Source organism: Mixophyes fleayi, chromosome 4 (genome assembly GCF_038048845.1).
Source record: "Mixophyes fleayi isolate aMixFle1 chromosome 4, aMixFle1.hap1, whole genome shotgun sequence".
Taxonomy (NCBI): Eukaryota; Metazoa; Chordata; class Amphibia; order Anura; family Limnodynastidae; genus Mixophyes; species Mixophyes fleayi.
The window spans coordinates 78,238,172-78,265,532 of NC_134405.1; the positions used below are offsets into that span (position 1 = coordinate 78,238,172).

The 27,361-nt window shown below is 39.2% G+C and overlaps 1 protein-coding gene across 1 annotated transcript in view; it reads right to left on the reverse strand.

The window, feature by feature from the left end:
• Nucleotides 1-18,530: 18,530 nt before the first annotated feature.
• RASGRF1 (Ras protein specific guanine nucleotide releasing factor 1) overlaps nucleotides 18,531-27,361 on the reverse strand; it is an 81,947-nt gene continuing 73,116 nt past the window's right edge. Inside the window, exons 25-27 of the mRNA XM_075207493.1 lie at nucleotides 23,944-24,061; nucleotides 21,452-21,520; nucleotides 18,531-19,748 (exon numbers count right to left, since the gene is read on the reverse strand). Coding sequence (XP_075063594.1) covers nucleotides 19,656-19,748; nucleotides 21,452-21,520; nucleotides 23,944-24,061 — 280 coding nt within the window. The 3' untranslated portion in view covers nucleotides 18,531-19,655. The remainder of the gene's footprint in view (nucleotides 19,749-21,451; nucleotides 21,521-23,943; nucleotides 24,062-27,361) is intronic.

Below are 27,361 nucleotides of genomic sequence, written 5' to 3' on the forward strand. Positions count from 1 at the left end.
ATGTTTGTGCACTCGCTTGATTAATGAAGAAATTGCACCTTCTCTAGTAGAGATAAAGATCTTGGTTCTTTTTTACGGATTGTAGTAACATTCACTCCTGACTTGAAAGATGAATGTGAGGTCACTAGGAGCTCGGTAAAAGAAACAGCAAGTTCGCAGTCCTAGTGCATTACCTTTTTTTATTTCAACAAATTTAAGCATAGTTACAGAATAAAAACACTCTTTTAAAACATGTAAAACAATACAGAGACAGATGTTGTAAGTATTCCTACCCACTTAAAGATGTAAAGGTGCTTTGAAACACTCCAATGAATCGCATAAGCCTGGGCTCACTGGTTTAAAGTTCCTTAGCGATGTTATATTTATCGGAAGTAGGTACAATCATAGGAGCATATTTAATAAAGCACGATAGTGCTTTGAACGGGTAATTAGGGTCCCACAGTGTCCTCCGCAAATTTATTAAGGGGGCATCGCAGCAGATATCATGGATATCTGCTGCTTTGCACTCCTCTTCGTTTTTGGGAGCAGTCACCATTCAACAGAATCTAACAAGTCCCGAAAAAACATTTTTTTCGGGAACTTGTCATGTTAATGTACGCCAGCTGCAGCTGGCGTACATCATCAGAATTGAGGAAATCTAATGCTGTCAGCTCTGCTCCGGAGAGCAGAGCTGTACAGCGCATGTGTGGAGGGATCACATGATCCCTCCCTGTCACTCAGCGCTCTCTCTCTGCAGCTATCGTTGCAGAGACAGAGAGGGGATCTGTGTGCGCATGTCCAGTTCTTGGAACTGCTGTTTCTCTGCACGGCTGTACATAAATGTGAGAAGTAGTTCAATCCTTATCATTGCGATAAGGATTGAAAACTACTTTTCACTTTATGTGAATAATGATAAATGTGCCCCCTAATCTTTAACTCTGCTCTTCTGTGGGATTGGACCAGATAGACTAGTCTTCGCTCCCTACATGCATCTATAAGCCTTGCGTGCATATGACCTTGTCGCCGGTTCACCTGTTGTCCTTCCTTGGACCACTTTTGGTAGGTACTAACCACTGCTTACTGGGAACACCCCACAAGACCTGCTGTTTTGAAGATACTCTGACCCAGTCGTCTAGCCGTCCCAATTTGGCCCTAGTCATATTTGATCAGATAAGCGTGCCCATTTTTCCTGTTTCCTACGCATCATCTTCAAGAAATGACAATTCTCTTGCTGCTAATCTCTCCCTCCCCTTGACAGGTGCCATTGTAATGAGATAATCACTGTTTTTCACTTCACCTGTCAGTGATTTTAATGTTGTGGTTGATCGGTGTAGTCCTATAATGTGTTTATCTTACTTCCTCATTAGCATAAGAATAATACAAGCGGGAACTTTTCTATGCAGATGCAGAAGATATTAGGTAACAATCATAAGTATCCTGTATCAATTTAATCCAATACAATGTAGTTTATTGTTGTACAAAAATTAGATGAGAGATTGCTATTCACTATTTGATTACTTGCTTGTGAAGTTACATTTAATCATACAAATATTTGGGAGCCATAGATTTATCATAAATTGTATCCTTAGTTTATGGAAATCTCTGATGTAGGGTGTATTGTTGGCAATGTCAGTTCCCAAGTAGTTGTCAGAGTATGTGTGCCAATTCGTTTACAATGAGTGTATAAATTAACTGTCTATCTGTGTTCTCTCTCGCAGTTGCTATAACGCATTCGAAGACTGCATCTAGTCTATGTAATCTTGACAGTAGGTACCTCTTAAATTAAATCTTGAACACCCAGCGAGTACACCAATGCGCGTTTCACTTAAAACTTGCTTTGACAAGACAAACGGATTACCCACAGAGGAGGATATTTAAACAGCCTTCTGCCAATCACTTGACTGTTAGGCATACTTTGCCGATTGGTTATCTGATTTTTCATTATTTAAGTCTTTAATTACTTGTTTATTGCTTTCAGTGAATTCCCTAATATTTACTAAGGTGAAATAAGCAGTATATGTCATTTTCACAAAATGGTATATATCATTGTATCATAGTTTGGTATTGTGTCTACTATTAATGTCTTTAAGAGTATAATTTTATATTTTGCCCCAATTATTATATCTAGACAGTCACTTATTGCGATGCTCAAAAATCTTGCATTATTTAGCATGTAGTAGATAGAATTGCATTAGATTATATATTTCCTATCTATTATTCTTAGATAGTGTTGTTGTCCAATGTAGGATTTAACATTATTAAAGGGAATGGGATGATTTCTTTCTATGTTACTAAAAGATTCGATATTTGAGCTAATTTGCAGATGATTTATATTTGTCAGATACTTTTATACGGAATATTTCTTAAGTAATTATAGGGCAACCAAAAATATTTTTTATCATTCAGATAAACAGGAGAGTAGGAGTTTCTGGCATTAATCTTTTCCATAAAAACTTGCAACATGCTGATCGTGAATGGATCTTATAAGTTATTGTTATCACTGCCTTTTAAATTAATTCTACATTAGTTAATAACTAATTGGATGTTCATAATAATTTTACAAATGGAAAATTTCTCATTTAAATATGATATGCAATTAATTTGAGTTAGTTATTCACTCAAAATTTTTATTTCATGACCATCTCTCAATATAAAAAATCAACAGTTAAAAATCTCAGCAACGCGGCAAAGGCCGTGATTCCGGTTCACTGGAGATCCCCGAATATCCCTACCATTAAAGAGTGGTTTGCCGGATTGGAATACTATAGGATAATGGACGATATACTTCATGCATCAATGGATAAAGATAGGGAATATTACTATGTTTGGTTTGAGTGGCTTGAATTCAAGGATTCACCATTATATTCTCAGTGGAACAAGTGAACTCCCTTACCCCCCCTCCCCCACCCTTGCCTTTCCTCCCCACTCTTTACCCATCTTTATCTTTCCCCTATCCCTATATGCTTTACTATTGAATACTAAATAGCTTGTTATTGTTACGAGCCGTGGCGGTACTCACAGCCGCCGAGGCTTGCTTCTGGTGCCCTCTGGCGTCCCGGCCGTCACCTTGACGACTGCCAAGGCAACGGTCGGACGCTTCCCTCTGTAGCGCCGCGTCCCGGCAACTGAGGACAGGCGGGCGTGTGCGGAAATGCAGGTAATAACCTGCAGGCTATTAGGGCTTAATGTATTAATTAGTGAGCTCCTGTAGGTGTTTCCAGAGCAAGGCTCTGATTGGTGGCCACCAGTATTTAAGGCAGTGAGGTCTACAGCCTCACTGCCGGTTATAGCTTGCTGTTCAGTTTGCTGACCTGCTCCTGGTTTCCTGTTGTCCTGTGGATACACTGTTTGGATCTCCTGTGTATTGACCCCCTGCTTGGATTTGGACCCTGCCTGCTTCCTTGTGACCCTGACCCTTCTGGCTTGTACTTTGGACCCTGCTTCGTTGCCCGTGACCCCGACCTCTGGCATGTTTACTGATTATCCTGCTTGCCTGTGACCCTTGACCTCGGCTACCGTTTGACTACTCGCTGTTTTCTACCAGTCTTCTGGCCCACCGCTGTGGTCCTGCATTACCAACCCACACTACACTTGGAGCTAAGTCCTGGGGGCATCCGAGTACCGGTGAGTGCAGCTAGCTCCAAGGGAAAGACGGCTGCTATAGGCGAAGATCTCCGTCATCTAGTTCTGTGGGTTGGTGATCAGGGCCAGCAGCCTAACAGTTATATGCCAGACTGTTGTCCCCCCTTTCTTGTTTACTCTGAAATGCCTTCAATTCATTGTCCAAATGTAAATCAGGGATGTTTGCAAAAGCTGTTTAAATTTCAATAAAAAAAGAGATAAAATATAAAAAAAAAAATATTTCAAGACTACTTGTCATAGAAAACATTCTCCAATAGGTATATTGATATTAGTGGCATTAGAGATAGTTGGTCTGTGAGTAGTTAATAGTTGATTACTAAAATCAGTAATCTAATGTATATTTGAGATGTTGTGTCTGTTTGGCTTTTAATCTAAGGGGCCGCGGGTGACAGTGTCCATCATTAAAAGAAAAGAAAAACCGCCCGCACAACATATAAATTGGACCTTGCTTGCAGGAACCATGGACTCCGCTCAGACAATCAAGGTAATAGTTTGTTTGCAAATCATTAACTTATTTCGAATTAATGTTATAAGGTTAAGAAGATAATTTTCTTACAAAAGTGTACTTTGTGCTAATTGTGATCTATTAGTGTGTTGTTTTATACAACTAATGTGAGACATGGAGGCATTAGTCTATTGTAAATACATTGCATCATGCTTTATTCCTTAATGGCAGCTTACATTATAGGGTTAATTCTCCCTTGCATGTGAGTCAGGACTCACCTGGATGGAATATATGACCACGCCTCCCTCTATCTGTTTTCTTGATTTCCCCAACCTGAAAGATATCTCAACACAATATATTACAGTGCTTAACACCTACCTTTCAAACTTCATATGTGCTGAAGCTTGGACATTAATACGATAGTGTTTGGTGAAAGTGTTGTCTGGAGGACCAGACTGCAGCTTTGCATAACCCTTCAATAAAAGCAGATTCCCTCTCTGCCCATAAAGTTGCCATGGCTCTTGTTGCATATGACTTTTTCTGGCCCATCCACTTTCTTCACAGTGTGTACCTCTCTAATGCAAGATTATATCCATCTTTCCACTATTAACTCACGCTGCTTAACCTTTCTTATTACCAATGATTAAAACAAATAACCGCTTTGTCTTTCTAAATTCCTGTGACCTACTCATATAACTTCTAATGGCACAGATTAAACCCAGACAATGATATATTTTTATTTCAGACATAGGGGTATATTTACTAAGCTGCGGGTTTGAAAAAGTGGGGATGTTGCCTATAGCAACCAATCAGATTCTAGCTTTTATTTATTTAGTGCCTTTACAAAATGACAGCTAGAATCCGATTGGTTGCTATAGGCAACATCCCCACTTTTTCAAACCCGCAGCTTAGTAAATCTAGCCCATAGTGTAGGTAGAACTGATTGATATGAAACTGTGATTACCTTTGGCAGAAATTTGGATCGGTTCTTAATACTACATTATCCGCATGTATAACAAGAAAAGGTTCCATTGCCCAGAGAACTTTCAGCTCTGACACTCTGAACCCTCTTCCTTGTTAGGCGTTTCAGAGAAATTTCCTGTAAAGTTCCAAAGGGTGATTCCGTCAGGACCTCCAATACTAGTCTCCTGGAGCCAATGGAGGGCAAAATAAAGGGTCAAATTTTCTTTGCCATCTGCATAAATTTTTTGATGTACTCATACGTGGCCACCTTCTGTGTAATGCTCTTAGAGCAATACTTGGACTTTTAGGTTGTTAACCTAACCACCAGTCATTTATCTTGTAAGAAGTTAAGTACAGTACCTGTGGATGTACTATTGGGTTATATTGGTTTATCAGAACACTATTTACAGAATGTATCCGAAAGTCTGGAGTATGTCTTAGATGTAGATTTCTTTCTTGCTCGTAAAAGCGTAGAAATTACTTTACTAGAAAAACCTTGGCCTTTAACATGTCTCCGCAGTAGCCATGCCACCAGCTTCCAAAACCGTGGGTCTGGTTGGATTATTGGATCTTGATGGATCAGGTCCTGCTGTAGTAGAAGGAACCATGGTCTTTCCACTGCAGACATTGAGGAAACCAAGATGTCCAAGGCCAAAAAGTAATATTTCTATCACTGCTACACTGTTATACGAGCTACAGAAAAGCCTGGCAAGTTGTTTTCTGGCCACAGCACTAGAGGTTGCACTTCTTTCATCATAGTATGGTTTATTGATGATTTATATATGACACCTGTTAGATATACCCAGTGTTTCTTCAGAATCCGAATTTGTTGACAGTAGTGCAAAACAAAAAGTTGTATTATAACCGTGGTACACACTTGTAGCTGTCAGTGAATATGGAGGCCCAGTGGAAAATTAACAAAGGCTTGAAAACAATCCTAGGTCACGGCACAGGAACAGACTGGTGGTATAGGAAAAAGAGTCTTAGGGCTAGATTTACTAAGCTGCGGGTTTGAAAAAGTGGGGATGTTGCCTATAGCAACCAATCAGATTCTAGCTGTCATTTTGTAGAAGGTACTAAATAAATGAAAGCTAGAATATGATTGGTTGCTATAGGCAACATCCCCACTTTTACAAACCCGCAGCTTAGTAAATCTAGCCCTTAGTCACAGAATGTGTCAGGTTGCAGAAAATAGTCTTTGAAAACAACAGATTTTTGGTTGAAATAATACTTCAATGTAAACACCAAAAATCCAGATACTTAACTTGAATTGAGAAACTGGTTCTAGAAATACAAATTATAATCCAAGTACTTATCTTAATGTAAAACAGAAAACGGGAGGCATCACCAATGAAATAGCTAGAAAACATTTGTTCTGACGGTTGAATATCATGATGTGAGAAATGTTGTGTCTTTTAAGCCACCTTTTAAATTTACTGCTGTAAGAAATGTTTCTACCTCCATAGCATTGAGGATGGTCCTCACTGATTCTATCTTAAATACCCCGGTATTCACATGCTTGTTGAAGAATCAATCCTGAATTATTCAAAAATCCCCTCTGTTATTTTGCAAATCACTGTTTGATCCAATAACATTTTTACATTTTGTTTCATTACTACATGCTTTTCCCAGGTTCTAGGATTTGTAGATGTTTTTGCTCTATTGTTAACACCCGTTTATCTGTAGAGGTTGATGCTCATTCCGCCAAAAAAAAATAATTAAATTCTGCCTCCTACTTTGACATCTACCCTAGAGTGGGTCTCCATCATTGGGAGCCTGTAAAGACTTGTATCACCTGAGTGCCTCAGAGGAAATATTTTAATAGGCTTATCCTTGGGAAGCCAACTTGATTTGCTCTCTGACAATCTTGAAAATAGAACATTTAATTTCTGGATAAACGCGTAATCCCCTTCAAAGGGCAGTGATATCAGCTTATTCTTGGAATGTATAACCACCATCCATCGTCTCAACCATAAAGCTCTTCTGATAGCAACTGAAGAAGCTATGGTCTTAGAGGCCACCCTGAATGCAGAAAGCAGTTTGGACAGACTTCAGTTACACGGTTATTTTGTTCATTAATACACATGCTTAGACATATTCATATCCAGTAGTGAAGTTGATTGATCTGTAATGTTTAAAATATCCCCAATATACATGTCAATGGTAGGTTTTTATCCAGTGCCAAAAACAAGATGGTTCATCACCCTCAATTATCCTAAAACATTCAGAATGCCTTTGTCTACTGAAAATGCATCAGAACCTCCAAAATATTGTACACTTTGGCTATTTTGGATTAGCTCCTAATGGGGATGTGGCCGTACACCAGAAATACATTGTTAATGTAGCATTGCTATATTCATGATGTAAGGGTTACTTTCTTAATTTTGAGCAACGTTAATTCAAAAACACAGCATACACTTGCAAATGAGTGTATGTTATGCTATATGCACTTGTACATCTAGTGTTGATCCATGTGTAAGTATATATAGGTACGCTTGACGCATATGATACCGGTGCAGAGCTGGATGCATCTGGAGATGTGTAAACCTCAGCATTTTGGTGTAAATACACTATTTACGCGTGCAGGTTTTTTTCAGACTAAATGCTAACATCTATGTGCCCAATCCAGCATCAGGTCGAGAGACAGCAACTTTTTGTTGTATTTCAGCACAACAGCAGCAAACAGGGCTACCCTATGGTATAATGGTATGGCTGAAAAGTAAGGATGAGTGGGCTCGGATTCCGCTAATCCGAGCCCACCCGAACAGTGCGGATCCGACGGGATCCGAGCACTGTTCTGGTACTTCCGCCCGGGAAAAAAATCCGAAACGAGGATATGACATCCAAGTCTCGCATCGGATCTCGCGAGACTCAGATGTCATAAATTCGCGGCCGCCATCTTCATTTGGGCTGTGATCAGGGAAGAGGGAGGTGGTAGGGTAGTGGTGCTCCTGCTCCTGTGTGATCAGTCCAGTGGTGCTTTATTCTTTTGTCCTGTGCTCTGTCCTGCTGAGTCCAGTGGTGCTTTTGTCCTGTGCTCTGTCCTGCTGAGTCCAGTGGTGCTTTTGTCCTGTGCTCTGTCCTGCTGAGTCCAGTGGTGCTTTTGTCCTGTGCTCTGTCCTGCTGAGTCCAGTAGTGCTTTTGTCCTGTGCTTTGTTCTGATAAGTCCATAGTAATTTTATAATTATTAACAAATCAAAAAATTAAAAAAAAATATATAAAAAAATAATTTAAAAAGTCTAAAAAAATTCTAGAGCAATATATACTTGCAGTCCAGAAATATTAGTACTGCAATACCTACGTTCACTGTTCTTGCAGTCCAGAAATATTAGTACTGCTAAATTAAAATACGTTCACTGTTCTTGCAGTCCAGAAATATTAGTACTGCTATATTTACCTACGTTCACTGTTCTTGCAGTCCAGAAATATTAGTACTGCTAAATTAAAATATGTTCACTGTTCTTGCAGTCCAGAAATATTAGTACTGCTATATTTACCTACGTTCACTGTTCTTGCAGTCCAGAAATATTAGTACTGCTATATTTACCTACGTTCACTGTTCTTGCAGTCCAGAAATATTAGTACTGCTAAATTAAAATACGTTCACTGTTCTTGCAGTCCAGAAATATTAGTACTGCTATATTTACCTACGTTCACTGTTCTTGCAGTCCAGAAATATTAGTACTGCTATATTTACCTACGTTCACTGTTCTTGCAGTCCAGAAATATTAGTACTGCTAAATTAAAATACGTTCACTGTTCTTGCAGTCCAGAAATATTAGTACTGCTATATTTACCTACGTTCACTGTTCTTGCAGTCCAGAAATATTAGTACTGCTATATTTACCTACGTTCACTGTTCTTGCAGTCCAGAAATATTAGTACTGCTAAATTAAAATACGTTCACTGTGCTTGCAGTCCAGAAATATTAGTACTGCTATATTTACCTACGTTCACTGTTCTTGCAGTCCAGAAATATTAGTACTGCTAAATTAAAATACGTTCACTGCTCTTGCAGTCCAGAAATATTAGTACTGCTATATTTACCTACGTTCACTGTTCTTGTAGCCCAGAAATATTAGTACTGCTAAATTAAAATACGTTCACTGTTCTTGCAGTCCAGAAATATTAGTACTGCTATATTTACCTACATCCACTGTTCTTGCAGTCCAGAAATATTAGTACTGCTAAATTAAAATACGTTCACTGCTCTTGCAGTCCAGAAATATTAGTACTGCTATATTTACCCATGTTCACTGTTCTTGCAGTCCAGAAATATTAGTACTGCTAAATTAAAATACGTTCACTGTTCTTGCAGTCCAGAAATATTAGTACTACTAAATTTACCTACGTTCACTGTTTCTGCATTCCCAAAAAATAGGTACTGCAATCTAAATTACTACGTTCACTGTTTCTGCAGTCCCAAAAAAATAGGTACTGCAATCTATATTACTACGTTCACCTTTTCTGTAGTCCCAAAGTGTGTGTGGTTTAGGGGTACGCTCTCTTGTGCTGCATATAATGGAGTACAAAAATTTGGAGGATAAAGTAGGGAAAGATCAAGACCCACTTCCTCCTAATGCTGAAGCTGCTGCCACTAGTCATGGCATAGACGATGAAATGCCATCAACGTCATCTGCCAAGGGCGATGCCCAATCTCCTAGTAGAGGGCATGTAAAATTCAAAAAGCCAAAGTTCACTAAAATTAGTAAAAAAAGAAAATTCAAATCATCTGAGGAGAAACGTAAACTTGCCAATATGCCATTTACGACACGGAGTGGCAAGGAACGGCTTAGGCCCTGGCCCGTGTTCATGACTAGTGGTTCAGCTTCACCCAAGGATCTAAGCCCTCCTCCTCCCCACCCCTCTAAAAAATTTAAGAGACTTAAGCTGTCATCAACAAAACAGCAAAGAACTCTGCCTTCTAAAGAGATGGCATCACAAATCCCCAAGGTGAGCCCAAGGGTGTTGGTGGTTGCGAAGCCTGACCTTCCCATCACTGTACGGGAAGAGGTGGCTCCTTCCACCATTTGCAGCACGCCCTCTGCATATGCTGGAAGTATCACTCACAGTCCAGTTACAGATTTGGCTAATGAAGGTGTGAATGTTGTACACCGGGAGGAGGATATTGATGTAGCTGGCGCTGAGAAGGAACTTGACGAGGAGGATGCTGATGTGGTTATCTTAAATGAGGCACCAGGGGGGGAAACAGTTGTTGTCCATGGGATGAAAAAGCCCATCGTCATGCCTGGGCAGAAGACCAAAAAATGCACCTCTTCTGTCTGGAGTTATTTCTATCCCAACCCGGACAACAAATGTATGGCCACATGTGCCTTATGTAAAGCTCAAATAAGCAGGGGTAAGGATCTTGGCCACCTAGGGACAACCTCCCTTATACGTCACCTGAAGAACCTTGATAATTCAGTGTTTAGTTCAGGACCTGTGGCTAGGACCGGCAGCAGTCCAGGGACACCTAAATCCCTTGGTCCTGTTGTATCCACACCAGCAACACCCTCCTCGTCAATTTACTCCACGATCTCGATCAGAGATAGTCCTGCAGTCCAGAAATATTAGTACCAAAGATTAAACTACATTCACTGTTCCTGATTGGTTTGTTAAAGTGTGAATGTCCTATTTCAACAACATCAGGGTGGGTGGGAGGGCCCAAGGACAATTCCATCTTGCACCTCTAGCAAACTCTTGCAAACTGCCATCCTGTCTGCCACTGCAGTGCCACTCCTAGATGGGCCACGTGTTTGTGCCGCCCACTTGTGTCGCTTAGCTTAGACATCCAGCTACCTCGGTGCAACCTTTTGGACTAAAAACAATATTCTGAGGTGTGAGGTGTTCAGAATAGACTGGAAATTAGTGGAAATTAATGTTATTGAGGTTAATAATAGTGTAGGAGTGAAAAAAAAACAAAAATATGCTTTTTTAAAAAAAAATCAGAACCCAAAACCCAAAATCAGAACCAAAACCTTTCGTGGGGTGTTTTGGCAAAACAAATCAGAACCCAAAACCTCAAGCTAATCAGAACCCAAAACCCAAAACACCAAAAGTGGCCAGTGCACACCCCTACTGAAAAGCACAGAAGGAAGGTGAAAACAGTATTTAGTAAAAGTTGCAGCAGGTATGAACAAGTCAATACATTAAGGTCATATGAAGGTAGAAAACCCAATGGGGGAAAAATATATATTCCCTTTAATGGTTTGTAACAATGGACATAATGGGAACATGACAATACTGAGATTGTATGTTGCCATATTGGAGATATGATGGATTGATTGACACTTATTTATTTATTGCAAATAATAGGCAGACTGCAATATGGATTTTTTATAGACTTTACTTTGTTGAGGGATTATTTTTCCTGGTTAGAACACTGCTTTAAGCTTTATGAATTTTAATGCACTTTTTCATTAACGGACACTTTTAACAATGGTTTGTAAGTATTTTTTCACACTATTCTTTACATTTATTTTTTTTACATTATATGTGTTTTATACTCTCATGCCATCTGATTTACTATATAATTAATTTGGAATAACTATAGATATTATCTCAGCAATCATATAATTACATCATGCACAAATCATGCCCGGAGGTTATTGGAATTATTTATGTGGTTTGTAGAATCGTGTCAATGTGGATTACACTTTTTAATCATGTTGGAGAAGTTTTCTGGATTCAGTGATATTTTAGTTATGCGATTAAAATGAAATTGTTCATTTATTACCATGATGTTTTCATTATGAATTACATGTGATATTTACATGCACTTTAGACAATCTCCTGGATTCTTTTTATATTGCAGGGTGTATACAAGTTCAAAAAAATTATGACACATTTAAATCTAAAGATTATTTTTTAGTTGCTGTTGGCGGTTTTATTGGCTATTTTTCGGGCGGTTTTGAAACCGCTGGATTTGCTAAAGCCCAAACCGCCATTAAAACGACCAGAATTGACATTATTCAAAACCACCACTTTACAAATCCCCATCCCGATTTTAACAATGATGAACATACAAACCTCCAAATTTACTAAGCTGCGTTTTTCAAAACCGACACAAAACAGCTATCCAAACAGCCAAAATGAAAGATAGCAGATGGATGTTGTCTGTAATCCCATAACCCATAGCCGGATTAAGGGGGGGGCACAGGGGGCATGTGCCCCGGGCCCCCCTCTCTCCAAGGGCCCCCCGCTGCCGCATGAACTTTCCTGCTGTCAGTTTATAACTTTTTTTTTTTTTTGCGGCGGCGGGGGGGGGGGGTTTGGGGGTTTTGCGGGCAGGTTCTGGGCTTCTCCTCGTTGGTGGGGGGAGCGGGGTAGCAAAAAAAAAAAAAAGATTTACTCACCTGATCTCAGCGCCGGCGTCCCTCCTTCCTCTCTGCTCTGTTAATGCTGAATGACAGGCGTGACGTCATCAAGTCACGCCTGTCATTCAGTGAGGAGCAGCGCGGAGAGGAAGCAAGAAGAGAGGAGAAGAAAAGAAAAGCTAATAGAAAGGTAAGTGAAGAAAGGGAATTAAGCAGAAAGGCACACTATGAGGAAAAAGGAGATGAGAGAGGCACTATGAGGAAAAAGGAGATGAGAGAGGCACTATGAGGAAAAAGGAGATGAGAGAGGCACTATGAGGAAAAAGGAGATAAGAGAGGCACTATGAGGCAAAAGGAGATGAGAGAGGCACTATGAGGCAAAAGGAGATGAGAGAGGCACTATGAGGAAAAAGGAGATGAGAGAGGCACTATGAGGCAAAATGAGATGAGAGAGGCACTATGAGGCAAAAGGAGATGAGAGAGGCACTATGAGGAAAAAGGAGATGAGAGAGGCACTATGAGGAAAAAGGAGATGAGAGAGGCACTATGAGGAAAAAGGAGATGAGAGAGGCACTATGAGGCAAAAGGAGATGAGAGAGGCACAGTAAGGAAAAGGGGGAGAGAGGCACAGTAAGGAAAAGGGGGGGAGAGGCACATTAAGGAAAAGGGGGAGAGAGGCACAGTAAAGAAAAGAGGAGAGAGGCACATTAAGGAAAAGGGGGGGAGAGGCACATTAAGGAAAAGGGGGGGGAGGCACAGTAAGGAAAAAGGGGGGGCACAGCATGAGAAAAAAGGGGGGAGAGGCACAGATTGAGGAAAAATGGGGAAACAGGTACAGTATGAGGAAAAAGTGTGGGAGAGAGGCACAGTATATAGAAAAAGGGGGGAGAGAGTCACAATAGTGGGGACTATTAATTTAAGATGGGGTAGTTTGGGGGTGAGTTTGGGGAGAATGAGGTCTCTATTAAATGTGCCTATGAATTATTTAATGGCAGTGACAGGTTCGAGAAATAGGTTTATTTCTGAAATGCAAATGCTATTAATTTATTGTTGGGGCTGTTTGTAGGGAGGGAAATAGGTTTATTTATTAAATATGAATACTATTATTTTAATGTTGGGGCTGGAGGAAGGCTTAATTATTAATCATGGGTGGTATTGATTTAACGCCAGGGCTGGCTGTAATTTTCTAAATGTCCCCATTTTTTTCCAAATAGGTCCTCCAACATTCCAGGATCCAGACAAGCCGCAACTAAGGAAACCTGCAGCACAGGTGGTGAAAGTGAGAAGAACAGGTAGGAGAGAGCAGCAGAGTCTGTGAAACGTTGTTATTCTAGTGGGACAATCCTAATTTTTGGTGACCGTTCAATGGTGTACACAACAATGCAGGTCTTTTTGTCTGTAGGAGGGTGCATCAACACATCCATTAGCAATTTTGAATAAATATTGAATAAAATTGTAGTACATTATATATATATATATATATATATATATATATATATATATATATATATAATTAGTCAAAATTGGCGTTATGTTATCAATGTTTATTTTTTGTGTTAGTTTTAATGTGCGGTATCATTGCTAGTTTTAATGTGCATTATCAACGGAATTTTTAATATGCGGTATCATTGCTAGTTTTATTGTGTGGTGTCAATACCAATTTTAATGTGGTGTTTTGATGATTGTTTTAATGTACAGTATTTTAGTTTGTGGAAACAATGATTTTTCTTATGCAGACAACCTAGGCGAGCCCTCTGGGAGAGCTGTAAGTGTCATACTGTGGGCTGTAGGTGATGTAATGCAGGATGTGTCACTATGCCCTTAATTTTAGATCTTAGGGGCCCCCCTGTCTTAAGTGCCCCGGGCCCCCCAAAGCCTTAATCCAGCTCTGCCATAACCAGAGTCTATTCTGGAGGTGGCGCATCCCGGAGGAAGCCCATCGGTATCTACCATGGGCGAAACGTGTTGGATTATTACCTTTTCTATTTTCACTACATACCTACCAAGACTCGCACGATCGAGTGTTGTTTCTTTGAATCATCTCTAACATGCTAGAACCACCTATATCCCTGCTACACTGACAGCAGCAGCAAGACGGGACCAGCTTGTGGACATACGAATAGAGCGCGCACGCGCCACCTCCCAAATAGACTCTGGTTACGGGACTACAGACAACATCCACCTGCTATCTGGGGAGGAACAAGGAGCACCAGAACCACAGGAGGAAAACATCATCCCCAACCGGACCACGTCTACATCGGAATGTAAGTTTAATGAATTTTCTGTACTTACACGGCATCTGGACATTTATGGACACGTATCCATCTGGACTTATACATGGTTGATACACATCCCTGCCTACCAGCACTACCATTGATTCATTTTTGCACATCCATCCACGTGCAACATTTTATATGGACCTCATTTATGCCTAGCTGGATTGATATCACCAAATTGGAACGAGTTATCTCCTCATTCCGATTACAGTACAAGCATTGAATCCTTTATTATTCCAATTGAATTCACGTGACTTTTTTTGCTACATATCACTTTTGATAGGACCTTGGTCTCCTGACCTCACTTTATGATATACCCTTACAAGAATCAGGACTTTTATGCTATATTATTGAAAGCCATTGTGCTCATTTCAATATTTTATTTACCTGTATTTGTTCCAGTCGGAACATGTTTATGTTTCCATTGTATAAAGAATAAATCCTAATATAAATTATATATTCACTCCATGCGCCCAGAACCTATTTCTATTCTTTGTACTACCCTTCTGGGAGGGTGGGGATTCCCCTCCACACACTTCTATTTGTGGCTGCAAATGCATCTTGAAGGAAGCGCGGCCTTACCCATTGTTTTTTCTTGCCCTGTCGTTTGGATGGCGATTTTGATGGTGGTTTTAACCAAACCGCTGGCAGTTTGGACAAAACCGTCGGCGGTTTAGCTTACTTAATCCGCCACATATCGCCATTCATTTTAATTCGCAGCCTCAAACCGCCCTTTAGTAAATGCGGCGCTTTGGACCACTAAACCACTGGCGATGTGTGGCGGTTTAAAATCACCACCAAACTCAATTCTTAGTAAACCTAGCCCAGTGTGTTATACGGTTACTGTTTGTATCCTACCATATAGAATTGAATATTAAGTGTTACCATTAATTATTTACCTCTGTTCCATCTTTCCGTCTTTATATTATACGGTGTTGGCATGCTATTATACAATACAAATTATCATACTGATTAATATGAAATTACTTGATGGGAAATTTGGAGTTTATTTACAAGTACAAATTTGCAGTAACCTATAGCAAACAATCAGACATTTGTATAACTTACACTAGATTGCTCAAAGCTAATTATTATTTCATATATTACAGCACATTTGCATTATGTTTATTTTAGATCTTCAATAAAATATCAAATGCAATCAAATGAAAGGATAATTGTCCTATATAAGATCACACGCTTAGGGGTCTATTTATCAGAGAGGAGAGCCCTAAACACAGTGAAAATGGGGGTTCATACTAGAGATAGGGCTGCTCTCTATTTACCTAGCTCGGAAGCTGGCCTTCTCCTGCAATAATTTATTTAGGGATTGTGGCAGTACCTGTACCGGGGCTATCTCAGGATGGAGATTGCAGTAACAATAGAAGAAATGCTTTATTGAAAATTGTTAAAAAGTAATATATATATATATATATATATATATATATATATATATATATATATATATATATATATAAATAATTTATTTTTTTAAAAACAAAACATTTTCTTTGACTCTGCAACTGGAAGCCCAAGGCCAGCCTTGCACTGCAGTGCACATGTGTGACCCGGCAGAAACTGCATAAAGTAGGTTTGGTATATCGGCCGCAAACAGTGGTTTTTGCCAGGACAGTGACACTGGGACCTTGAGCATCCAGTAACAATTTACCTTAGTATGCTGGTTCACCAAACCTACTTCAAAGAAGCCTATAGAGATGTTACCAGCAACTTGCTGTGAGCTGGATTGTGGTCTAATTTTGATACATGCTGAACAGTCAAACCTGCCATCTCCAACAGTTTTCCTGTTCCTTATACAGTCGCGCCATTATATCTGGCACCCACTATCATGATGTGCCTATTGCATCTTTGAAGCGCACATGCATACACACTCATTAGCCTAATGACTAATAGCGTTGTATTTACATATGTGTGCATTTGCCTACTTAGTCAATGACAGAAGATATATAGAAGGCAATTGCACAGGATGGCAGATGTGCTTAATTAAGTGACCAGTCAGTTTATATGCTAAACATATACAATAATGCTGAAATTGTTATAAATTCTAGTTTTATTGAACCAGAAGAAGCTAAAACAAACACCCCAGTGTGACACTTGTCAATTTAGCATTACAGTAGGGAAAAAATAACTTGTTGACCCCACAAGGGGCGCTGTTTTATGACTGACTTTTCTTAACAGCTACCAACTTGTAAATGTAGGAAGTAAACTTTTCAAACAGAGGACAGTGACAAATGTAACAAAGACTGTTGTACTATGAGTATATGAAAGGGTTCTTTACTGTAAGGGTGGTTAAGCTGGTGAATTCCTTACTACAGAAGGCGGTGATGGCAAATTCACTAACTGAATTAAAAATGGGTTGGACGTCTTTAATTATAGCTACGCATACTGTTTCTCATATCAAAAAAAGAGCATTATGGGAGTGATTGACCAGGCAATTATTCTGCTTGCCGGCTGTGGGGTCAGGGAGGATTTTTTTGTTGCCTCCTTTGAGGCCAAATTGCCAATTGGGGATTTTTGTTTTAGCTTCTTTTGGATCAACACTATTACAATTTATTAAAGTTTGAGCTTTACCGACCTGTGTGCTTTTTTCCCCACATTAATAACCAGGTAAGAATTAGAGTGTAGAGTGTGTCATTAAAATTTTAAGTTGCCACCACTTCCAGTGAAATTAATTAATACCAAAAAAGTGCACACTTAAAATGTAAATTAGCTAGCAATTGTGGCTAAAAAAAAAAATATTAGACATATGCACTGTGGTAAATACATAAATAATATAATTATATGTTGCAGAAAGAATATATACATTACTAACGTGCATAGTATGGCAAATAATTACTGTGCACATCAGACCGAGCTGCCGCCATCTAGCCTCACATGCCCCTAGCTAGCCAATAGGTCCAACAGCCAATATAGTCTCACAAGCTATCAGGCAGCCAATATACTCATTTAGCCTCACAAGCCACCAGATACCATAGGGACCAATATAAGCACTAATGGTCCCATATTATAGCCTCAAATTCATATGTCATTACTTAAGACATTGGGGCATATGATATAACCTCATGTCCCTATTTATCATCTTATGCTCACATATAGTATATGGGGGCTATAGAACATAGCCCCCATGCTGCCATTTTGGAGCCTTCCTTATAGCCCTGTGCACTTACCTCCGGGAGGTTAGATCATGGTGTAGAGGCTGCGGTATCTTACAGCATTGTCCTGCAACCCTCCTCTCCTCTTATGCTTATTTAAAAGCAGAGAACATGGGATTGTAGAGACAGAATGGTGACAGCTAACTAGACTTGGCTTAGTCACCCTGCATGACGGGTATAGCTTAAGTTTGAAATTGTATGTAATCTAGTTATGTACAGTACCTCACTGCATATGTGCCTTCGCTAATCAGGTGCTTTAGGTTCAGTTTCCCAGCTGGCTTACAGACTGGAAGTCTGTGCACAGAAAGGAGCCCTGCCCACGATGAAACCCTTAAGCTGGGTAGGCACAGCCAATATCAGTGCCAGTGTGTAGGTCATCTTCCAATAGCTCCTAATGTGATCCAGCCACTTGGCCTGAGCACCAAATGCCGGATCTCATCCAATTTGGCTGCCAAGTTGTGTGCGGCCAATATACATTTCTGATAAAGTCCTAAAGCTTTTGCATATACATTTATGAATGCTTTATGTAAACCAATCTGCATTTTATAGTTAATGGACCTATATGTTTTGTCTTTGTATAACGTCTTCAGAGACTAAATATTCCTTTGTATTGGGTTAATATATTTTATGTTTCCTGAAAAAAACCACATTTGTAATGGTAAACTCTGACTACTGAAGCTAAAGGTTGTTCTTATCTTTAGAGTTTCATTCACAAACAGAAAATGTCACTCAACAGGCTCAGTTGGTGGTAACCCTGAGATAAAAGATTTATTAGCGAGAGGTAATCAGGAAACACTTTATAGTACAAAAAATAAATAAACCAAAATGTGGCTGCAATTTCTTCTCAAAACCCACGGCTGGACCTCCCCCTGCATAATCTATTCATGTGGTCAGTTTGTGGACATTCTCCCCAAACCAGCCTACAAATATCAACATCAGACCTTCGCCTTATACTGCTGGACTTGGTCTATATGCAACAATCCCCATGATCCTACTGCAGTAACTCCTTATGTTGTAATAAAGCACTGGAATTCTCAGCATTTACAGCAGTCATTGTACCTGTTTAATGTATCAGCTATCTAGCTGCAGGCTCTTGGACATCCTAAATAAATAATTTGTGCATTTTATTTTAGCAGCTATGGACACATACTACTGCTCAAAGTCAACCAGACAAAGCTGGAGTAGAGTCCAAAATTAGCAAAACTGTAGCAATCTGCTGGACATTGCCATTCTAAGGCATCAGAGATCATTTCATGGGACTGGTTCTGTTTGTAGAGCTGTACTCCATCACATTGATATTATGTGCCCTTTTGTCTTGGTGTAGGATAGCATCGCTTTTCTGTTCTCTCCATGACAAAACTTGGAGTGTTATATGTTAATCTCTTCTGCTCTATAGTTCACTATTAAACCTCTTCTGCTCTATAATTCATGATTAAAACACCTCTCTGAAAGACAGACAGAACCGTGAACCCCTCCGTTCTAGCATGATGGTGAAGGACGTGACTGCTGGTTTGGTGGGGAGCTGCTGCACATCAACACATTGCCTTGTTCTTAAATTTACAGTCAATAGGATAGGAGGCAGCAGCAACTCTTCAGTCATTGCCAGCACAGCCTGTGGTGTGCAAGGATAGTGCTCCCAGTGAGAGGTATCTCAGTCTCCACCCTGGTCACTCTTTCTAGGGGTGTCTTTGGGGAAAACTGGGTGTGGGGGCATTGTGGGGCATCCCTAAGGAGCAGCTGGGTGTTTGGGATGGATGGAGACACAGACATCTCTGCCCCTGCATGGTGACCCCTGCATAATGGGGTCTGGCGAGAGGCGTGGGGGGTCTGTACAATATGATACAGGCAGGTGGTGTGAGGCAAAAATTCAAGTGGGGAGTTTGGGTTCTAGACGCAGAGAAGCTTCATAAAGACCCTCTTCATCCAGCACTCCTGAGGAGTCCAAGAGATACTGTGTGACCTGCAAGAGATAGTAATAACACAATTTGTAAAGGGTATAGGTATAGGCTATCAATATGTGTACGGAGACATATCTACACTACCGAATTGCAAAGTTGAAAATCAAATATACCCATTTATTATTCTTGATTTGCTGATGTAACAGTGTTCTGCAATGCTAGACACAGTTGTACATAGTCACTGAATTTGAGTGTTCAAAGAAGTAAACTAACAATATACTATTCTGTAGATTTCAGAGTGGTTATAAAAGACTATATATAAGATCCATTACAGTGGGTGCGCCATCATATCAGCTTGTATAAAATAATAATAAAACAGACTGTTATGCTAGATACACCTCCATTACACCATTCTGATCTAAGCAATGCACAGTAATAGTAAAGACATATATCCTTCTACTAAGCTTTTAATCAAGGCACACATCATTATGCTAAGACTTCTTAGTGGCTCTTCCTTATAGTTCGGGGATGTTCATTCTTTTACATAGTAACATAGTTGATGAGGTTGAAAAAAGACACCAGTCCATCAAGTTCAACCTATTTTAGATCTCCTGCGATCCTGCACTTATATTTGAAATTGATCCAGAGTAAGCAACCGCCAATCTGTTTCAATTGTGAAAATCCCCCCAGACTAAATATTGCAGTCCTATTTTTACCCTATATCCACTACTATCCTTCATTTTAATTAATGGTCGTATCCCTGGATACACTTTTCCGCTAAAAATTTGTCTAACCCTTTCTTAAACATATCTATTGAATCTGCCATCACAACCTTCCCTGGCAATGAATTCCATATCTTGACTGCCCTTACTGTAAAGAACCCCTTCCTTTGCTGGTTGTGAAATTTCCTCTACTCTAACCTTAGGGGGTGACCGCGTGTCCTGTGTATAGTCCTTGGGGTAAAAAGTTCCCATGAAAGTTCTCTGTATTGACCCCTAATGTATTTGAACAAAGTAATCATATCTCCCCTTAGACGCCTCTTTTCTAAAGTAAACATGCCTAAACTGGCTAACCTTTCCTCATAACTTAATGACTCCACCCCCTTTATAAATTTTGTCGCCCTACTCTGAACCCTTTCTAGTTCCAGATTATCTTTTTTATAGAGTGGTGCCCAGAACTGTATTGCATTTTCAAGATGAGGTCTTACCATCGGTTTATACAGTGGCAAAATTACACTGTCTTCCCTTGCATCTATGCCCCTTTTTATGCATGCCAATACTTTGTTTGCCCTTGCAGCTGCTGCTTGACATTGAGCACTATTGCTAAGTCTACTGTCTACGAGCACTCCCAAATCCTTTTCCATTATAGATTCTCCTAAATGAATTCCATTTAATTTATAGATTGTGTTCTTGTTTTTGATCCCTAAATGCATAACCTTACATTTATCTATGTTAAACCTCATATTCCATTTGGCCGCCCAAACCTTCAGTTTATTTAAGTCCCTCTGTAGAGAAGCTACATCTTGCTCTGATTTTATTACCTTACAGAGTTAAGGGTCATCTGCAAAAATAGAAACTTTACTCTCTAAACCATCACCAAGATCATTAATAAATATATTAAAAAGGAGTGGCCCCAGCATGGAACCTTGAGGTACTCCACTTTGGGTGTCATTAAAACAGACAGGGCACTGGATGCCCACTTTTGCCCTTTGTTAATGGTCTATTTTAAGCATAGATTTGGGTGGGTAAGGATTTTGCAGCCTTACCTTAGGCTGATGTTCTATCTTGTAGGATGTCTGCTGAAACTGCCTAATCTCCCGAATTATATGTGAAATCTGAAATCAAAAGAGAAACCAAGCAATCGTTTTATGGTCAATACTGTGGGCTTACATCCAGCCGCTAACATATACCAGCAACATTAGCAAGACCCTATGTAATGGGAAGTAGCACTGTGCGTCTGGCATAGTGCCTACCAGGAGGTGCACGTGGAACCAATTACATACCTGCAGGGACACATGGAACACTCCCAAACACATGAACACCTTATCAAAAACGTGTTCTAAAGAAGCCTAATTATGTAGATGATTTCTCTTTATCTGTTTTATGTGACTGTTAAGTTTGTCATCATTAAAGCTGCACTACCACCTAGTAAAATATTTTCACTAATGTACCTCTCTCTCCCCCTGCACGAGCCCTAGTGAAAATGTCCCCATTGGGAGACTAATAATATTTTGCATACTTTATATGATAAATGGAATGTTTGCCTAACATAAAATAACTTCTGGTGCTACTTTTGTTATACAATTACAATGTTCAAAAGGATCTTCTGATAATTCTATGAACAGAATGGAAACAGGCAGCCCCCTGTGGGCTAATAGTGTAGTCATTTAAAATGTAACTACTCAAATGGGGTATTAAACAACATACTAGTAAAGAGAAATAATCTGCATAATTAAGTTTCTTTAGAACACATTTTCAGTTATCAGAAGTACTTTTGAATAGTGCAATTGGATAACAAAAGTGGCACCATAAGAGGATTTTTCAAAATGACTGCTGTTTTGGTAGATTTGCTGTACATTATTCACATTATTCACATAAACATGTTGGAAGCATGAACTTTAAAAACAACAACATACAAACTACTAGGTATTGACTGTAAGGCACTTACTCTACTGCACATATACTACTACTTTTGATATGTCCCACAAGCAAATCCTTTAGAAAGGGGTGTAAGTCACAGTATTAGAACTAGTAACCACATATATTACTTTTCCTTCATTAATTACTCTGACTGCTACTTTGATGGACTTCTATGCTGCTCACATATTGGGGCTGCTATGCTGGGAATTGTGGCCACTAGATTGGACTTTGGGGCTACTTGAATGAATATTGTGGTCACTATGTAGGACACAGAGTCTATCATGTTGACTAGTGGATCCATTGCTGTAACTTTGCTGCATATCAGGCTAGTATGTAGGATATTCAAGCTATATCGCTTTTATAATCAACATTTATGGCCTGATTCATTAAGGCACACACAACGAACATATTGTGCATTTTTATTTTTTTAAAACAAGCGTAAATCGGATCTATGCATGGCCATATTCAACAAGGAACGGATGTAAAGATAGGTCTGTTGTTGAATACGGGTCTAGGTGCTCTCTGCTTTAACAGACAATAAACTGTAGGATATGTCTAAAACATATATGGAATATAAAGTACCAAAAGAACGCACAGTAAATGAATACATGAAAAAAAAAACACATTTATTTTTCTCCAATGAAATACATTTATTAGAATGTTTTGAATGTCTACTTTGCATAAAATGCAATTTTACAGTTACTCATGATTTCCTAAACATGTACCATACACGACTGTCATCACCAGTAATCATCACTTACACCAAACCTGTAGCTGGTGCCAGAGATATGACAGAAAAATATGTACCTTAGAGATGCCCAAAGCTTGAATCGGATGCTTCTGCATGCGTTCAAGCTTGGTACGCCCTTACTGTATATGGACTACGTGCAAATGCCCCTTACCCTCCCCTCCTCATCCCATCCCTGAAATCATAGGCTGTATTAAGGGTCCTTTGGACTCGAAGAGGAATTGGCTACACTTGCGTTCCCTGGCCTATAGTTCATATCTGGGCATGCGCAGAGCAATTTAACAAAAAATAAATCACGTATCACCATTTGCGTTCCTTGATGAGTCAGGCCCTTAATGAGTGACAGGAGGGATTAAAAGTTATCTAAAAGCAAAGTGCTAAATAGTACAGAAACACTTATGAGGCACAAGTGTTATTTTTCTTATAGCACCATAACAGAAAGTTACCTATAGTTATTAAGTCTATGTTATTTAACTAACAGCAATTAACAATTTCTAGTGCAATTTGACAACTACCACTATGTGATGAAAACCACTGCAAATTATTTTGGGATATTTAACTTGTTCCTGTTATACTGGCAACTCCTCGCTAATGGCTGTGGCATTCTGTGCAAATGGTGAGGAGAAGACAGATTTAGCTTAAAAAGACATATATGCTCTGGCGGGACCAGGTTATTCTATGCCAGGCCATTATGGGGGGACCTCCAAGTTTAAATATACAGCCTTGGGAGGGCACTACTTTTCAAAGAGACTTATTCAAAAGTGGAAAAATCCTGAAAGTTATAAAAGGAGAAGACCTTGCCTAATTATTGGTAAATAAAAAAACATAACGTGTTATAATTTCATCTATTGTTGTACGTGTATGACTCACCATCCTCATCTTTGAAAAATTGACCAGTCCGTCCTCGGTGTAATTGGGGGTACCTTCCTCTATAAATGCCAGATCTGTCAGGTACATCCCCAGGTAAGGAACACAGGGAGGGTCACAGCTGTGGAGAAATTAGAACATAAGGTAAAACATCAATCCATATGCAGCAATGGTCTGCAGGGGATGTCATTATTATATCATAGCGTAAATAAATTCAGTGTGGAGTGCTATGCGCAATATGGAATGACAATGTGATACAATGTACAACACATTATATAATATTACACAGAAAGTAAATGCTCTGTAGCAGATGACACTATGATGATAAATATATAGATAGATAGATAGATAGATAGATAGATAGATAGATATAGATGACACAATAACTCATGTAATAATGTACACAGTAGAGGTAATTTATGAACATGGATAAAAGTGGGTCCATAACACAAATGCTGCCATTTTGTTTTCCTTTTGTCACCTCACGAGCCAATCTTTATATAAAATAATTATGATTCTCCGTTTTTGGTCCGTGTAAAGATGGTGTGGAATACAGGGGATAACATACAATTATATAGCTGCCACTTATATATGTGGATACGATCTATAACATACATAGCTGCTGCTAATGCCATACAATTATATAGCTGACACATATATATGTGGCTAGAATTCATAACATTGATACTTTTTGATATTGGGCTTTCTTTATATATGTTTTTTTTCTTCTCATTTTATATTGGTTATTACCAGAGTTATAGATTGTTTTTATTATTTTTAGTACTTTGTTTTTGGCTTGTATGCTTTTTATTTTATATCAGCTATTTGTTGGTAACCGATGTTGATTGACAAGAGCTGGATGGATTTGCTCTATATAAAAGAAGTCATAAGAGAGTGACCCTCATTCTATCTTTGAGTCTGGGTTCAACAGACAAAACGCGTCAAATATTTTACACTGGTACCAGTTTTGTTTTCCTCCAGGATTTATGTGCCCTAATTAATCTAATTGGAACTTGCTACCAATGCTGAAATCAATCTCTACAGTTTTTTGCATGTGAAGACCTACTCACCTTTGCGAATACGAACGTCACTGATGGCTAGAAAAACATACTGCTGTGCTTCTGGGTAATGTTCTCTTGTATACAGAGCACCTGGATGCAGTCGTAAGTTGGGATCTGCAGCATTGGAACCACTGAGCCATTTAAGAGAGTTATATAATTTATTTCCTATGCAAGACCTTTGCCAGTGACTTTTCATCTAGATCTGGATGTGGAATACCATTAATATACCAGCATTACTTTGATTGTTATATATCTTTCAACTAATAGGCCGATTTGCTGGATATCTGGGAGGGATTTTATTATATCTTTATGTGAACTACCAAATATTTACTAGTTACATTGACATACTCATCAATTTAGTCCGTTTATAGACACCATTTGTGATTTTATTTATACTGCTTTTAGTCCAAGTGTTTTTTAAATGTTTGGTTTCAATGACCAATTTACCAATTCATGAGGCCTATGTATTATATTTATTGAGACATTAAAAATATATATTTTATATACTATTATCTCTGGTTGTATGTATCCTGCCATGGTTTCCTTTAATTTTTCTAGTTAAGGCCACACCTATATATAACTATTCAGCGCTGCTTTTTCTTTTTGGTCTGTAGTTGTTTTTGATTAGGGGCTAGCAATTGGCCCTGCTTTGCAGCTGCGATTTGTGTTTTTTTGGTGTGGTGCAGCCCTGCGCGGGATTCCTTTTTCTTTATTTGCTCATATTGCATGCAGGGAAGCCAAAGTTTACTCCTTTTGATGTGAACAACAGAATGGATTGAAGAGATCTTTGCTGAATGCGAGTTAGCTGTAAATTTCGTTTAGCGGACGCAATATGTTAATAAATTTCAAAGGGTGGGAGCTGGTGATTACCTCCAATGGGACACCTTTTTAGTGTTTGATACATATCTATATGTGCTCATCAAGCAAAGTGATTAAAAGATTGTGCAAATGTGAAAAAAGATACCATATCTAGTCCAAATGTGGACCCACTATGCCACTAGTGATTTGTGCTATCCATCAAGAGGAATTCCAGTATTCACAATTTTCATCCACAAGAGACTAATGGACTTCGCTACGGAGAAACTACAGGTAGTTACCCCCAGACTAGTCTACATAGGCAACTGCTGACTAGAACACGTTATCAAACATAATAATGCCTAAACACTAGCGGTAAGAAACCATGCACTTTAGGACAGGCTGAGCTGCTTGTTGAATGATGTCATGAGGCAGAGGAAGCTACCAATTAGGCACGTTTTCTAAGCAGTTGTGCTAGTAGATGGGCGCGAATGGTGAATATGGCAAACAGACACTATGAGCCTGAATCTGCACAACTGAAGCGACAGGTTTGTTACAATAGTAAAAGCTTTAATTAAGGTTGTGATCCAAAAGTGATATTAGGCAGGACATTTAAGTGATTTGAACATTTCTGAAGCTGCACATTCCTATGATGGCCTGCAGCCCTGTAAATAGTTTCTTAAGCAGATATTTTTGCAGTTGTTAAATGTTCCCCAATGTGTGTGCTGGGTACCCTTTGGTGAAAGTCACAAGGATTGTATACCATGCTTATACTATAATAATACACACCATATGAGAGCTGTGTGCAATGGTCTGCAGGGTTACATTATAATATAATAATTAACACCATGGGCACAATTCATTAAGGAACGTAAATGCTGATAGGTACTTTGCATAAAATCATCCTGTGCATGCCCAGAAATGGACCATAAGCGAGTGAACGCAAGAACATCCAATTCATCTTCGAGCACAAATGACCCTACAACATACAATTTCATGGGCGGAACAAAGAGGGGAATGGGCATATGCACGTAGACAATATACAGTAAGGGCATGAAAAGCTTGAGTGTAGCAGCAGTGCCTGATTCAAGCTTTGGACATCTCAGATACGTGTTTTTCTGTTGAATCACTTACACCTGTCAAGTAGCTGGTGCAAGTGCCGAGTGATAGTGAGTGATAGATTACTAACAGGTGACAATAATTTAATACATTTTGTTCTGTACGTTCTCCTGGGACTTTATATTCCACATATCCTGCAGTGCGTTGTGTCTGACAGAGCAGAACATACCTAGACCCGTATTCAACAAGAGACGTTTCTTCAAATTCACTTGTACTTGAATCTGGATTTGCGAATGTCCGAATTATGTGCGTTTTTTTGAAAAAATGCACAAAACATTTGTTCTGCATTCCTTAATGAATCAGGCCCATTATATCAGTGCCAAGGCCCTGCAGACATATATGTTATAACATAGACATATATGTGATAAATTAGAAAACTGAGAACAAATAAACTCATAATTGCATTATTTAAATGCCTGTAAAATGGTAAAGGAGAAGTCTATTCA